General features: G+C 54.6%; 1 protein-coding gene across 11 annotated transcripts in view; it reads right to left on the bottom strand.

The window, feature by feature from the left end:
- The window catches only part of ARVCF (ARVCF delta catenin family member), a 370,319-nt gene that overhangs the window by 18,239 nt on the left and 337,091 nt on the right, over window positions 1–14,989 (bottom strand). For 9 of the 11 annotated variants that reach the window (XM_078154468.1, XM_020996308.2, XM_020996304.2 and 6 more), the window contains 6 exons: window positions 11,173–11,300; window positions 8,817–8,967; window positions 7,794–7,986; window positions 6,837–6,948; window positions 2,708–2,801; window positions 1,552–1,605 (listed from right to left, as the gene is read on the bottom strand). In XM_078154468.1, the coding sequence (XP_078010594.1) occupies window positions 1,552–1,605; window positions 2,708–2,801; window positions 6,837–6,948; window positions 7,794–7,986; window positions 8,817–8,967; window positions 11,173–11,300 (732 nt within the window). The remainder of the gene's footprint in view (window positions 1–1,551; window positions 1,606–2,707; window positions 2,802–6,836; window positions 6,949–7,793; window positions 7,987–8,816; window positions 8,968–11,172; window positions 11,301–14,989) is intronic. The other 2 variants (XM_020996305.2, XM_078154469.1) reach the window with 1 other exon arrangement.

Below are 14,989 nucleotides of genomic sequence, written 5' to 3' on the forward strand. Positions count from 1 at the left end.
GTAGAGGTAGGAAGATGGCCTCCCTGGAGAGGGGAGCAGTCATGATGGCCAGTGAGGTCCTGGGCAATGCTGCAGCTGTGTGACTCTGGCTAGCCATTCACTGATTCCAGGGACTGATACAGAGTTGGCCTGAACTTTGGGGGTGGATGGGCAGAGTTATAATTGCTGGCCACCAGGCCCTGAGCCTTCAGACTAGTGTTTCCTCCTAATGTGCCCTGGGTAGGTCCTGAGGTACTTGGAGATCCACATGGGGGACCTCTGGGGCAGATGGAGAGCTTGGGGTGCCATGTTCTCTGTCTTGCCTTCCATGGGGATATGCTTTTCCCCTGGTGGGTAGAAGGTCCAGGGAAAGGGCAGAGAGAGATGCCTTTGGTGTGGGGAAACTTAGAATCCCCAAGGGTATTTCTTCCGATGGCGGGTAGACAGACAACCATCTGACCTGCTGTGGGGACCATCTTCTGCCTGGCCACTGTCGGAGAGCCTACTGCCTTGGGGAGGGGCAGGCACGTCGGCTAACATGGGACAATCTGCCTTCTCTCTGGCTCCTGAAGCACAGCGTTCTCCCTGGGTATGGTGGATGGCCTCTGCCTTGCTGAGCCATAGACTTGGTGGCTAACGTGAGACAATCTCCCCATCTGCTGTGGGACAATGGTTCTCCTCTGTTGTGGGGGACTTATTTCCAGAAAGCAGTCAGCCACCTCCTTCTTAGTCTGGGGGAAGAACCTCCAGGAGGCTTTGTCACCTCATACCTGGTGTAACCAGTTGTGGAACTGGGGAACAGCAGCTGCCCTAGCAGACAGTGGGCACTGCCCAGGAAGGCCTCACAGGCCGACAAGATCAAGTCTCCGGAAGAGAGTGATTAAGTATAAGAAGAGCCTTCATTTAAAGATGTACTTATGGGTAACTGGGGGGACGTCTGGAACCTCTCCTGATGACTTCATGGAGCTGGCTAACCAGGTCTGCCATGAACTGCTTCCTGGAACTCTGACCTGAGAGCATCCTTAACTATGGGCCTGGCCAGGGAGGGCATTTCGGATGTCCTTGGTTTCCAGGACCTTCAGCCAGCTCTGGTGGGGCAGAATGAAGGCTGGCCCGAGGATCAAAAGAGCCAGTAGGAGCCCCAATTCTGTCATTAACTTTGGGAGTCTAGGTGAGGTGTGAGCCTCTCTGAACCTCTGTATCCTCATCGGGAAGAGAGGGATGGTAATGTTTCTGAGAAGTTTCTCTACCAAACTCACAGGGAACAGGTGAGCCCAGCCCTGCCCATCCTCAGAGCTGGATTTCTTTCTCCAGGAGAAGGTTATGCCTTTGACTACCAAAGGACCTTAACGTCCCCTGAGCAGGTAGGTTCTTCCCAGTCATATCATATCCTGGCCCAGAATGGGAAGCGCTCACAAGCAGCCCCTGTGGCCATGTTACACAGAGGCCGAGGGGAGAAGAGACATCCCTCTCAAAGGAAGGAAGACTCTGGGTCTGGACGTCAGATCATTTCCCTCAGACATTGGGCAGCAGGTATAAGGGAGGATGATGAAGGGGGGGGGCAGCAATTACCTGGGCCGAGTTCATCCATTGGGATCATATCGCGGCTGCCGCACCTCTCGTTATCTACAAGACAAGAAGGGATCATTCCATTTGAAGGGCAGCATCTCCTGCCTCCCCCAGGGAGGGGGACCGAGTGAGGATGGTCTCTTAGGCCTGGCTGGGATCAGACTCCCAGGAGTGGAGATGGGAGGAGAGAGAGGAGAGGAGAGACAAGAGAGGGAGAGAAAGGCTCTGGCCGAGCAGGAAGAAAATGAAGAAGGAGGAAGCTGGAAACTCAGGAAGGTTGGTGTGGCCCTTCCCCCTACCAGCTCTGTTGACCCCTGGCCTCCAGCTGGAAGAGGAGGTCCATCCCATCTGGAAAGCTGACAAAGGACAGATGTGGCCCTAGAGGGGGCTATGCCCTGACCACCCCAGGTACCTCAGCCTGCCTCTGGATGAAACCCGCTGGATTCTCCCTAACCTGCTACGATAACATCGAGTCACAGCAAAGGGACCAGTCTGGAGGCTGGCCCTAGTGGGTATGATGGCTGCTGGGGGGTAGGGGGCAAAAGGAGCCCAGAGCCCCTGGGCACTTGCCACCTTTGCTCTGAAAGGAGGAGGGGCCGGAGGGTCCAAGGCCGTGGCCCTAGTGCTAATGGCACTGGTGTTGGTGAAATGACCTGGGACGAGCTCATTCTGCCTGGGCTGGGGATGGAGCTGTGATGGACAAACGCTGCAGATCAGGGAGAAACGCACCGCCCGGTACCCGCGTTTAAAATGTGCCCTCTGGTTGGCCAGGATTTTCCTGCCCTCTACGATGCTTCGACCTTGCTGTTTGCCCAAGCCTTCTTTCCTTTATACAAAAGCATTGTCTAAGGGAAGTGTGTTAGTGTCCTCTCGAGGGCCTTGTCCAGAGGGAGCCTGGCACGTGGGACCATTAAGCCCTTATTAAGGTGCCAGGGTTTGCCCAGTGGCCGCTGGGTACCTTCACTGTAAGCGAGACTCGGGGGAAGTAAACGGCTCTTCTGGGCCGGGCTTATACCCCTGACCCCAGAACCCTCTGGGCTCTGAGGCCCTGCTTCCACAGCTGTGCGGGCCTCGAGACACACGCAGGCAAATGAGACGGAAGGAGAGTGGCCCCGGCCCTCGGATCGCCGCCAGAGGCCGCCCCGCCGCCCGCACTCACCGTGGGTCTTTTCCACCAAAGGCAGGGTGCTGTCGTCATAGCCAGCCTTGCCTGGAGTCCCCTTGGGTCCCTTGGGAGCGCTAGACGCCGCCGTCTAGACACAGAAAAACACCGCTCATCATCGAGGGATGCAGGACCATGGCTCGGGGGCCCCAGGGAGCTCGAGGGAGGCTGGGCATCCCTGATGGCTCCTCAGCCCTCCCCCGGGCCATCTCCCCACTTTCTCCTCTTCACCCCATCTCTACACTACACTGGCATATTGGGGATTAGACCCAGCCACGCCTCCGCCTGGATCACTCCCGCCATTTGTGACCTTCACTCCTGCTGAATGGAGGTGGAGAAGATGACCGGCGGTCCTGACTGGGTCCCCTACAAATCTGCTACACAACCTCAGCTGGGCCCTCACTGCCGCTCGGCAATCCTACTCATCTCCCGCATCAGCTCTCCACGGCAGCTCCTCCAAACCTTCTCACCCCTCCTCAGGCCTCCCATGGCTCCCTCTCCCCTTCTCATGAGGCTGATAACCCCAAAACTCTCCCATTTTACAGATAAAATTGAGGCCATTTGCCGTGATCTCCCTCTTCTCCCCTCCTCCTCATCTCCCACCACTGAGGTGCCTTCTGTCACCTCCTCCTCCCTCACCTTGGTCTCACAGGATAAAGTGACCTCATTGCTGACCAAGGCTGGCCCCTCTACTTGTTAAAGTGACCCCATTCCATCACCTCTGCAGCATCTCATGGATACGCCCCCTTCTCTCCTCTGACACTGCCCCCACCCTGGTGCAGACCCTCATCACTTCTCACCTTAATCGCCACAATAGGTGCTGGGGGGGGGGGTCTGCCTGCCTCAGGCCAATATATCCTCCCCAAGCCACCAGAGTTATCTTCTACAGCACAGGCTTGACCACACCGCCCCCTTACTCAATAATCCCCAGTGGATCCCTATTGCTTCCAGGATCAAACTAAAAATCCTCTTTGGTTTTTACGCCCTTCAGAGCCTGGCCTCTCCCTCTCCTTCTGGTCTTCTCCTTGTCCCCGTCAGGCATCCTAAGGGCCCGCTGTTTTGGACTTCTTGATATTCCTTACACAAAACAGCCCATCTCCCGCGTCTTTGTCTTTGCATTGGCTGTGCCCCACGCCTGGAGTGCTCTCCCTCTCCACATCTGCCTCCTGGCTTCCTTCACTTGCTGCCTTCTGCAGGCCTTTCCTGGTCCCTCCATTGCTAGAGATCACCGTCATCTATTCTGTTGTTTAACTGTTGTCTCCCCTCATTAGCATGTGAGCTCCCTGAGGGTAGGGACCCTGTTTTTGTCTTTGCATTCTCAGCACTTAACACTGTGCCGGGCACTTAGAATGTTTGTTGGTTGCCTGCCTGCCTGCCTGCCCGGGGACCTCACAGAACATCTTCCTCTTCTCCACGGTCAGCTTCCCACCCATCCTGGGCCTGGGCCCTTGCAGTCACTTCCAATGACCCCCAGGCTCAAGGACCTCTGTCGCTTTGCCCCATTCCCTGGCAGGCCTGGGCCTCCAGGCAATGACCATAGCAGCGTCTCTGCCGAATCCTGGGCTGGCAGGAACCTTCACTGTGGTGGGAGCTCACATTTATGTAAGGCTCAGAGTTTTGCTAAATGCTTAGCATCAGAGGCTCACAGGCTTTGAGCTGACAGGGATCTAGTCCAAACCCTCAATTGAACAGATGAAGAAACTGAGGCCAGAAAGGTTAAGTCACTTACTCATGGTCACACAGCAAATTAGTGGTAGTTGGTATTCATAAGCTCCTATGCTCCTCATCACAGCCACTCAAGGTGGGGGTAATGCCCATTGTATTATCCATATTTTACAGATGGGGAAACTGAGGCTCAGGAAGGGACTTGGCCATGTTTACAGACTCTGTGTATGTTAGAAACAGGCCTGAAACCCAGCTCTCCCTTCTTCGGGAGGCTTTTCCTGGTCCCCCTGGCTGCTGGCGCCTTCTTCTCCAAGGCTGACTTACATCTCGTATGGACCTGCAGGTGCCTCTCAGGTTAGTAAGCTCCAGAGGGCAGGGACCATTCTCTGTGTCCCAAGGGCTAAGCACAGTGCCGGGCACATGGCAAATGCTTCATAAAGGCTCACAGACTGAGGGAATAATAACTAGAATTATTAAAGAATAAATGGGATTAACTATTAAATTGGTTATGTTAATATTTTCATTTAGATGCTAGTAACATTGATAATAGGACCACTAGGTGGCGCCATAGCGCACAGAGCTCATGGCCCAGAGCCCAGAAGACTCATATCATTCCTTGACTTCAAATCTGGTCTCAGACACTTAGTAGCTGTGTGACCGTGGGCAAGTCACTTAATCTTGTTTGCCTTAATTTCCCCATCAGTAAAATGAGTTGGAGAAGGAAATGGCAAACCACTCCAGCATCTTGGCCAAGAAAACCCCAAAGGGGGTTGTGAAGAGTTGGACATGAATGAATGAGCATCAATAACATTTTGTGAGAGTGACATGATTGAATGGGCTGCGGCATTTTTTTGAAATCTTGGTTTAACACTCTGTGGTGCAGTGATTAGAAGGTTCAAAGCTCTGTGTGTTTGGGTGGGCACAGGTAGAAAAGGGACCTCCCCCAGCCATGGAGCGCCTGACAGAGGCTCACCGGGGAAGGTGAGGTGCTCACTAAAGCGCAGTGTCCGCCTTTCCTCCCATGCACCAGCAATGCCCAGGTTTTTGCCAACATTCAGCCAGCAGACTTTCTGCTGTGAAGCTGTTCATGCCAACTCAGTGGGACGTGCTCCCTTTTCATACAGATTTTTTTTTTTAACAAATAGAGTTTGAAACCCAGTGAAACCCTTATTTGGAAGCTTTCTTAAACAGGCCAGAAAAGTCTGTTGCTACATTTCTAAAGCATGTAGGCTTGGGAGTTCTTACAAGGGACACATTTAACATCATTTTGGGGAAGAGACCCTTGGTTTGGAAATGTCTTGCTAATACGGTGGCTTCAGACTCTCGTTAGCTGCCATCTCCAGGCTCAATATATACTTTCCTTCAATATACCCTTCTGTTGTTTAATTGGGTGTGGGGGGGTCTTCTCTCTCCAAGCAGACTGGGAACTCCCTGAGGGCAGGGGCCAGCTCTACTCCCCCAGCAGCAGAGCTGAGCCAAGCCCCAGGCTGGGCATTTAGAAAGCCCTGCTCCATAAACATGGCTGGATATGAACTGGATTGGGATGGCGGGCAGGCAGGCTCTGTCAGGTGGGATGAGGAGGGAGATCTGAGAAAGGGCATTACTGGGGAGGGGGAGCTCTAAGGTAACAAAGGAGGACAGCATTAGAGACCTCTCTTCCTCCACCCCTCCTCTGTAGCTACCTCCTTCTCAGAACATGACCTCTGATAATTGGATAAGGTCAAGCCTTGGTTTGGCTCCTCAGGTAAGTATTTGAACAGTGCCAAGTCAAGGTGAAGGTGACATGGCGTTTCATGTTTTGATGTCTCAACCTCCTGAGAGTGTATAATAAGAGTTAAGGGTTACTGTTTTACGGTTTAATTTTTTGTCAATGGAGGCTTTTATGTTTTTGTGTGTTATAAGCACTCTTTTGTGTGGAGAAGATAAATAGCTGTCCCATACTTGACCTACACAGTACATTATCTTTCTAATCAAGTACCGTAGACAGGGAATAAACTTCAGCTTTTGCTAAGCGATTTCCCCCAGAGCTCTGGAATGGGAGCTAGGGCAGTGGAACAAGCACTGAATCTGGAATCAGAAGAGCCTTGGATTCGACTTCTGACTCTAACACTCACTAGCGGTGGAATTTTGGGTAAGTCACTTTCTTTCTCTGGGTTATCATTCTAAGAAGGAGACCTCAGATTCCCATACACTAGGAGATGCACAAACTGCTTTCCTGACAACAATCCTGGGGGTGGGGAGAATACTGTTACCCTGATTTTGCAGAAGAATAAACTGAGGGAGAGGAAGACAAAGATAAAAAGACCCCTCCCTTTAAAGGCCAGGCTGTCCTAGGATTAAACCCATCCCCACAAAAGCTCTGAGAAACCCTTGTTTGCTGGAGAATGAGTGTTGATGATTGGTCCTGATGGGGGCCACCCCTTTTTGCCCCAGAGGCCCCCCCCCACCTGCCAGTCCTGACCTGGAAATGAGATTTATTCCAGCCGTCCTTCTGCAGAGCCCCCCGGAGCTCCTTGTAGCTCCAGACCATCTGGAGGACATGGGACGCCGCCTTCATCTCCCGCATGGACTGGCTGGGTGGAGAGACAGACGGACAGAGGGACACTCACATGGGTGGGTCTGAGCCTCACCTCCAGAAGTGCTCACAGGGAACTGCCTGGGGGCAGGGGGGAGGAAGGAACCAGCAGCTGGATCCTTGGGCAGACCCAAGTCATCTTCAACTGTGCTGGGGACTGGCCTCTCCCAGGGCTCAGGGCAGATCTTGTCTGGTTAATGAATGCTGCTGCCCCATCACAGATTCCCAGCTCCAGTTGGTGAGGACTGGGTTCAAATCCTGACTCTGGCCCTTACTAGCTATGGCACCTTGAGCAAGTCACTTGATTTCTCTGAATGATTATTCTGATCATGGAGAGTGCTAAGAACCTGGCAAACCACCTTCCTCATGACACTCCCCTCCCCTCCCCCCTGGGCAGATGGGAGAGCCAATATAAAGACCATTCTCCCAGTTTTGCAGATGAAGAAACTGAGGTGCAAACAGAGGGAAGCAACTTGACCAGGCCCATATGTAGCCTCTGCTTGAAGACCTCTAGTGATGAGCAGCTCACTACCTCTCGAAGCAGCCCATTTTACTTGGGGGCTTCTCCTGAGTTATTCTTCCCACCATTCCTGAACTGGAGGCGAGCAGATGTGTTCAGGAAAAGGGCTGATTTTTCCCACCTGGGTCCAGATAGGTGTGCCCTTGCGAATGGGGAACCTATGGACATTGGCCCCGCCATCCCTCTCCCTCTCTGGAATCCCACACCTCCCGTCTCTGCTGCCTCGATAGGTCCCTAGAGACCATCTTGTCCAATCAATCCCCCCATTCTAGAGATGATGAAGCTGAGGACCAGAAAAAGGATGGGGCTCGGCCGGCACCCACCTCGACTTGCTGATGCCCACCAACTTCTGGATGCCCTGGGTCTGCACCAGGGAGCGGGCATTCTCGGCACTGTCTGTGACGATCTCGTGGATGGTATTGAGGACGGCGACCACCGTGTCCTCCTCGAGGTTTTTGGCTGTGCGCTGCTGCCGGCTCGGCAGATTCCGGACCAGCTCGGCCATCGCGTAGCTCCCTGCCAGTGGGGAGCCAGCAGCATTAATTCCCCCTGCCCGCGAAGCTCCCTAACGTTGGCGCGTGTCTCCAGGAGGCCCTCATACAGTGCCTCTCGGTGTGGAGCATTCAGGCCAGTGGGCGGGCAGCAGGCAGTAGGGGTGGGGGTGGGGAGGGAGGGGCTTTCCGGGGAACACTCCCAGAACCCGTGAAAGCAGCCCCCTACCCGAGCCCTGACGACAACGTCAAGCTTCAGTCCAGAGCTCACTTGCCAAGTCATCCGGAGCCAGAGAAGGCTCAGGCACCCCCTGTAATACGGGTCCACGCACACAGAAGCCCACGTGGGGGCCAGCACCCTCGGGCCAGGCCTGGGAGGCCCTGTGAGAGGCCCCGCACACACATGGTCCATCAATGTGCATTCCATAAGATGCGGGCCTGCCTGGGTGAGATCACCCGTGTGCCCGTACGGGACACACCCATGGTCACCCACACAGGTCTGCTTGGAGGGCCCACACACTCACACATGGCAAGGGGGAGGGTGTCCTTACACACGGTCAATCCCACATGGCCCCAAAAACCCAAGGCTGTGCCCACGCTGAGCCATGCCCACAGGGCTGCCCCGGGGCACATGTGGGGAACGTCACACAGGGATACAGGCCCACGGCCCCCTCCTGACAGTCACACAAAGAGGGCCCCAGGAGGATCCCCTCTCTCTCCCCATTTTATAGAGAGGGAAACCGAGGCCCAAGAGGCCCAAGCCCCACAGGCACGTTTCAGCTCCTGGAGGATGCTGCAGGAAGGCTGAGGGGCCAGTGGCAGAGCGGACGCCTCCCAGAGACCCCTGCTCCCTACCTATGAGGTCCTTGTTGCGCCGGTCCATGGAGAGGTTACGCAGGGCGATGCTCACGGCCCGCACCACCTTGTCCGAGTCCGACTGCAGAAGCTCCACCAGCACCGGCAGCCCCCGCTCCTTGCGCACCATGGCCCTGATGTACGTGGACCACTGGGCGGGGCAGAAAGGATGCCCCTGAGACCCCGAGCCTGCCCATCCCAGGCTCCAGCACCCCTCCCACCTCCTCAGCCCCGCCCGAGGGACCAGCTCAGCATGACCCCCTCGCGGAACACATGAGGACACCGAGGTGCAGGAGGGGGCTGGCCAAGGGCAGAATTGGGATTCGAACCCAGGCCCTTCTTCTCCAAACCTAAGCCATCATTTCACTGTATCAACCTCATTTTACTCGGACTGCCCGCCCCTGAGAGATGTGAGGACAGTGCTTTGGAAACCTCTCGACGCAATTCAGAAAGCTGAGGTCTTATTAGATTACAAATAATACTGGAATCTCAGCCCTGCTCCTTTCTAGCTGTGTGACCTTAAGCAAGTCACTTGCCTCCCCGGCCTCAGTTTCTTCCTGTGTAGCCTGGTGCTACTAGGCCCTAAGGAAGGGGCCTCTCAGCTCTCAGTCAGTGTTTAGAGTGGAAGCTCCTTGAGGGCAGTTATGTTTTACCTCTTTCTGGACTCCCTGTGCTTAGCACAGTGATGGCCACATAGTAGGTGCTACATAAATGTCTACTGATCGGTTGATTGCTTTAGAGAAAGGCAAACCCAAATCGGGGGGGGGGGCTTTTACTGAGTGGTGTAGCAGATGGGGGGGGGCTTCTCCAAAGATGGGGCATCTAAGCTGAGCTTTAAGAAAGAGGGGGTGCATAAAGCATTGGCCCTGGAGTCAGAAGGATCTGAGTTCAAATCTAAACTCAGACACTTACTAGCTATGTGGCCCTGGACAAGTCACTTAGCCCTTAGTACCTCAAAAAAAAAAAGAGGTAGGAATTCATCTGGAAGAAGTCTGGGGGCCGCGGAGGGCAGTCCAGGCAGAGGGAACATTACAAGCAAAAGCATGGAGGTGGGAAAGTATAGACTGTATTTATTGATGAGTAATAATAACAATAATAATGAGAAATAATGGTGGTGGCACAGTGGATAGAGCACCAGGCCTGGAGTCAGGAAGACTCATCTCCTTGAGTTCAAACCTGACCTCAGACCCTTACTAGCTGTGTGACCCTGGGCAAGTCACTTCATCCTGTTTGCCTCAGTTTCCTCATCTGTAAAATGAGCTGGAAAAGGAAATGGCCAACCCCTCCGGTATCTCTGCCAAGAAAAGCTCAGGTGGGGTCACGGAGAGTCAGACGTGACCACCACCACGATCAGCAGCTGGCCTTTATGGAGAGCTTACCACGGGCCCTGTGCTCAGCCACAAACACTATCTTACAACAGCCCTGGGAGGTGGGTGCCGTTATTCTCCCCATTTTATGTGTGGGGAAACTGAGGCTGAGAGAGCTTCAGTGACTTGGCCACATTATCCTGTTTGTAGCTCGTTTTCCATAGTTGCCTGCATGTTATCTCCCCATTACACTGGGAGCTCTTGGAGGGCAAGGACTGTCTTTGGCCTTTTGTATCTCCAGTGCTTGGCACAGTGCCTGGCACACAGTAGGTGCTTAATAGATGCTTGTTGACTGCCTGGTGGTCCTGAAGGAAGTGGGAGGAGAAGACAAAGGGGAGAGAGAAAGAGAGTAAGAGAGAGAAAGAGTGAAAGAGAAAGAGTGAGAAAGAGAGGGACAAAGGAGAGTGAGAGAGTGAGAAAGAGGGAGAGAGTGAGAGAAAGAGAAGGAGGAGACAGAAAGAGAGAGAGAAAGTGAGAGAGAGAGGAGAGTGAGAAAGAGAGGGAGAGAGTGAGAGAGAGAGGAGAGAGAGAGAAAGAGAGAGAAGAGAAGAGAAGAGAAGAGAAGAGAAGAGAAGAGAAGACAAGAGAAGACAAGAGAAGACAAGGGGAGAGGAAAGGAGGGGAGGGGAGGGAAGGAAAAGAGAGACTCCTAGATCAGCAGGGTAGAATTGTAGGGGCCCTTTGAGATCACTGAGTCTGAGCCTCCCATTTTACAGATGAGGAGACTGAGTCTCACAAAAGCTAAGTGACTTATCCACAGTGTCCCAGCTATGAAGTAATGGGGCAGGATTCCAACTCAGCTCTGGTTTGCAGTGCTGTGTTCTTTACCCAGGACTCCCAGAGAGAAGACTCCTGAGCCAGGTTGGAGGGTCCCCTTGGGGCAGGAGGGCTTTGGATAGGAGCCCCCAGGAATGAGAGGGCTCTTTCTCCCTTGTGGTCTGCTGGGGGTGTCCTAAGCAGGGCCCCCGGTAGCCCCCCAGGTTACTCACCATCCAGGTGCCAGCACTGAGGTTCTGCAGAGCCCCGGCCGCGGCCTCCAGGGTGTTGAAGTTCTGGCTCTCGGTGAGGATGGAGAGGTAGAGACGCACCACCTCAGGCTGGTAGAGCAGTTCGAAGCCTGGGGAGGGGGAGGGACATCAGGTCCGTGAGCCCTGCCCCCTCCCAGGGCCCGCAGGGGCCTCCTGCCAGCTCTGGCTCCAGATTCCCCCCTCTCCTCCTGCCCCCCTAACCTGCCCATGCTGAGGCAGAGAGGGCAGCTACCTCCGGGAGGGGGAGCCCAGGGCCTGAGCTGAACTCTGGTGGGGAGCCAGGGCAGGGCAGGGGGGGCACACATAACACCCTGGGGGAGCCGGCTCAGCCTGGGGGGAAGGCAGAGGACAGAGACATTGCTGGGGACCTGGGGGCAGGCCAGAAGCTCCCCTCGATCCAATTCAGCCCCGGGGATACCAGCACCGTGTGGCCCAAAGCCCAGGATCTCAGAGCTGGGAGAAAACCCTGGACCATGAGTCAGAGGACCTGAGATCAAGTCCTGCTCTGCCACTTCCTAGCTACGTGATGACCCTGGACAAGTCATTTGCCTCCTGAGGCCTCCATTTTCTCATCTGAAATGAGGGAGGGTTGACTAGAAGATCTCTAAGGACCTCCCCTTTAGGATTTCAGCTGCATCTTGCCCTTGCAGCGGCTAGAGGTAGCGCCACACAGAGCGCTAAGCCTAAAGTCAGAAAGACCTGAGTGCAAATCCAACCTCAGGCACATCCTAGCTGTGTGACCCTGGGCAGGTCACGCCATTGCCGCCTGCCTTGGTTTCTTCATCTGTGAAATGGGTACAATACGAGCCCCATCCTCTCAGGGTTGTGGCAAGGTCCAGATGAGGAGCTATCTGCCAACCTTACAGCACTACACGTGTCCCTTTCCTTTAAGCTAAACTGTCCCCGGGGCCTTTACCCGATCTCGTCTTCTCATTCTGTAAGATTCTGGCAATGCCTGAGCTGAGTGTGCTTGGCCCAGGGCCTAGCATACAGTAAGCACTCAAGCAATGCTCTTTCTCTTGAGTGATCAAATCCCTCTCAAAAAATTGTCTTCTGAGCTGCTGAGGAAGTGCGTGCCTCGGGGCCGAGCCCCACCGTCCTCTCCGTCCTCCTCACCGTCCTCCCCACGACTCGGGGATGCTTTGGCCTTTGTTCGGTCATTTCAGTCCTGTCCAGCTCCTTGTGACCCCACCGACCACAACACGGAAGCGGTTTGCCACGTCCTCCTCCAGCTCATTTGACAGAGGAGGAAACTGAGGCCCCTGGCTGAGTGAGTTATCCACAGCCACACAGCTCCTGAGAGGCCTTTGTGACGTCTGAGGCCAACACTCTGTCTGCGGATGGGACGCGTGAGCGTGGGTCTCCCTCCATTTGACAGGTGGGGAAGCCAGCCATCAGAGAGATGAGATGCCTTGGCCTTGGGGCCGCTATGTGACCAAGTGGACGGACTGTTGCACTTGGAATCTTGAAGACCTCAGTTCAAATCCTGCCTCCATACAGGTCAGCTGGGTGACCTCGGGGCAAGGCACTTAGACCCTTCTCAGCCTCACTTTCCTTTTCTGCAAAACGTAGGTAATAAGAGCACTTCCCAGGGGCAGCTAGGTGGAGCAGTGGAGAGAGCGCTGGCCCTAGAGTCAGGACCTGAGCTCAAATGTGGCCTCAGACACTTACTGTTGTGTGACCCTGGGCAAGTCACTTCACCCTGACTGCCTCCAGAAAAAAAAACCAAACCACCTCCCTGGTGGGGTTGTCAGTATCAAATGAGATAATCTGTGTAAAGTGCTCTGTAACCTCAGAGTGCCTTGTAAATGCTGGTGTTGTCATCATTATTGCTGTTAATGTTGTGACTTGGGGTCACAGGAGGTAGGAGCTGGGGTTTGTCTTGTAATATATAGAAAGAGGAGAGAATTTCTATCGATGATGCAGCACGTGCCTTCTCCAAGCCATCTGCCTTACCCGGGGCAAGGCATAGACCCTCTCTGGCCTCAGTTTCCCCATCTGTAAGATGTGGGGCTGGGACCCAGGTGAGGCCCTGCCCACCCTCCATCCCAGGGCGCTGCCTGTCCTCTCTTTGTCCCGCTTTGCTTCCAAAGCTAACACCAAGCCCTCCTGGCAGAACACCGGAAACCCTGCACTGGAGTAAATCATGGTCGGCTCCCCGCTGGCCTGACCTCAGATTCCTAAAATATCTCAGGGCCACGTTCTATCTGCAGGATCCCAGCTGCTCCTGGCCCAAGTGTACCCTCCTGCTTCCTGTGCTCCCGCAGCTGGGGGCAGTGAGAGGAGAAGGACAGAGCCTCCCCAAAGTGGGCCTGGCCCCAAGGCCCCTTGCCCACCCTTGAGATCCCCGCCCCCAGGGTTCCCTGCCTTCTCCACCAGCCCTGGCACATTCCAAGGCTTCCTGAAATCCTGGCTTCGCTTTCTGTCTGATTGCTTCTGGCTGGGATGTTTGTTCTCCCCAGGGACACAGCCTGGGCCCCAATCCCAGCTCATTTACTTACTGGCTGCATGACCTTGGACAAGTCCCATCCCTTCCCTTCTCAGAGATGGAGTGTCCTCTGCCAAAGCTGGTCAGAAGCCTAGAGTTCATTCAGCTCCTAAATCCTATAAATACCTTTTTAAGGGGAGGGCTGTGTCTGCTCTCTCATCTTCCCCCACAGTGCCTAGCCTGGGGCAAGCCCGGGAGTGTTTCCAGATTTACAAAGGGCTTTTCTTGTAACAGTCCTTTGAGGCTCCCCTCAAAATGAGAGCATTAATTATGATTTTCATTTTATTGAAGAGGAAATGGAGGTCTGGGTGAGAGGGAGGGTCTCACCTGAGGGCACACAGGCTCAGGGTTTTAACTCAAACCCTGCCCCCCTCCTCCCAGCCCCAATCCAGCATCTCTGCACTGAATCCCACTTCCTCCCATGGGATGCTGGGATCAAATCAAACTGATAACACCCTCACCAGAACCCAAGACTGGAGCCCACTGTTGCCCCACCCCTCAGGGCTGATGTGAAGAAGATGGGAAATGGCTCGTGAAATGGGAGCTTCTCCTGGGCCCAAAGTGTCAGCAGGGGTAGAAAAGGGACCCCTGGGGGAGGGGCTGTTTCCATAGCAATGGGGCAGGGCAGTCACGGCTGGGTACCCGTAGCAATGGGGTTGCACATCAGCCCAAGGAAAGGATGAGTCCCTCGGAGAAAGGGTGGACTTGGGAGCCAGCCCTGAATCTGCCACAAGGGTCCGAGCCTTCCTGAGCCCCTGACGCCCTTTGAGGTCACTATCCGAGGACCCACCCCCAGGATGGCCCAGAGACCCATGACTGAGGGAACCAAGGGGGTGCAGTGAGGGATGAAGTCCCCCTGGTCCTTCCATTTTCCTCACTGACTTACTATGGGGCCTGAGTTTCCCATGACCCTCTCTCCTTTGGGCTAAGGCATTGAAGGTCCCTGTGAAAAAGCACTGGGAGAGAGATCACAGTCAGCCACGATCGGCAGTTTGTAGCCCTCAGTGAAGATTCCGCCATCAAAGCTTGGCGGAAGGCTCTCTGGGTAGGAGAGGGAGGAGGGCGATGTTGGGAATGCAGGTGAGGAGAAAATTAAAGAGACCAATAAAAATATAAGAGCGGGCATTATTGATCAGCCGAGCCCTGAGGGATCAGACAGGCAACAAACATTTCTTAAGTGCTTACCACTAGGTGCCAGGCACGTGCTGGGCTCCGGGGATACAAGAAGAGGTCAAAAGCAGTCCTGCTGTCGGGAGCTCTCAGTCTAATGGGCGGGAAATAGGCCTTCTT

This window comes from Phascolarctos cinereus, unplaced genomic scaffold (assembly GCF_003287225.1).
Source record: "Phascolarctos cinereus isolate Bilbo 61053 unplaced genomic scaffold, phaCin_HiC Scaffold_4;HRSCAF=312, whole genome shotgun sequence".
Lineage (NCBI taxonomy): Eukaryota > Metazoa > Chordata > Mammalia > Diprotodontia > Phascolarctidae > Phascolarctos > Phascolarctos cinereus.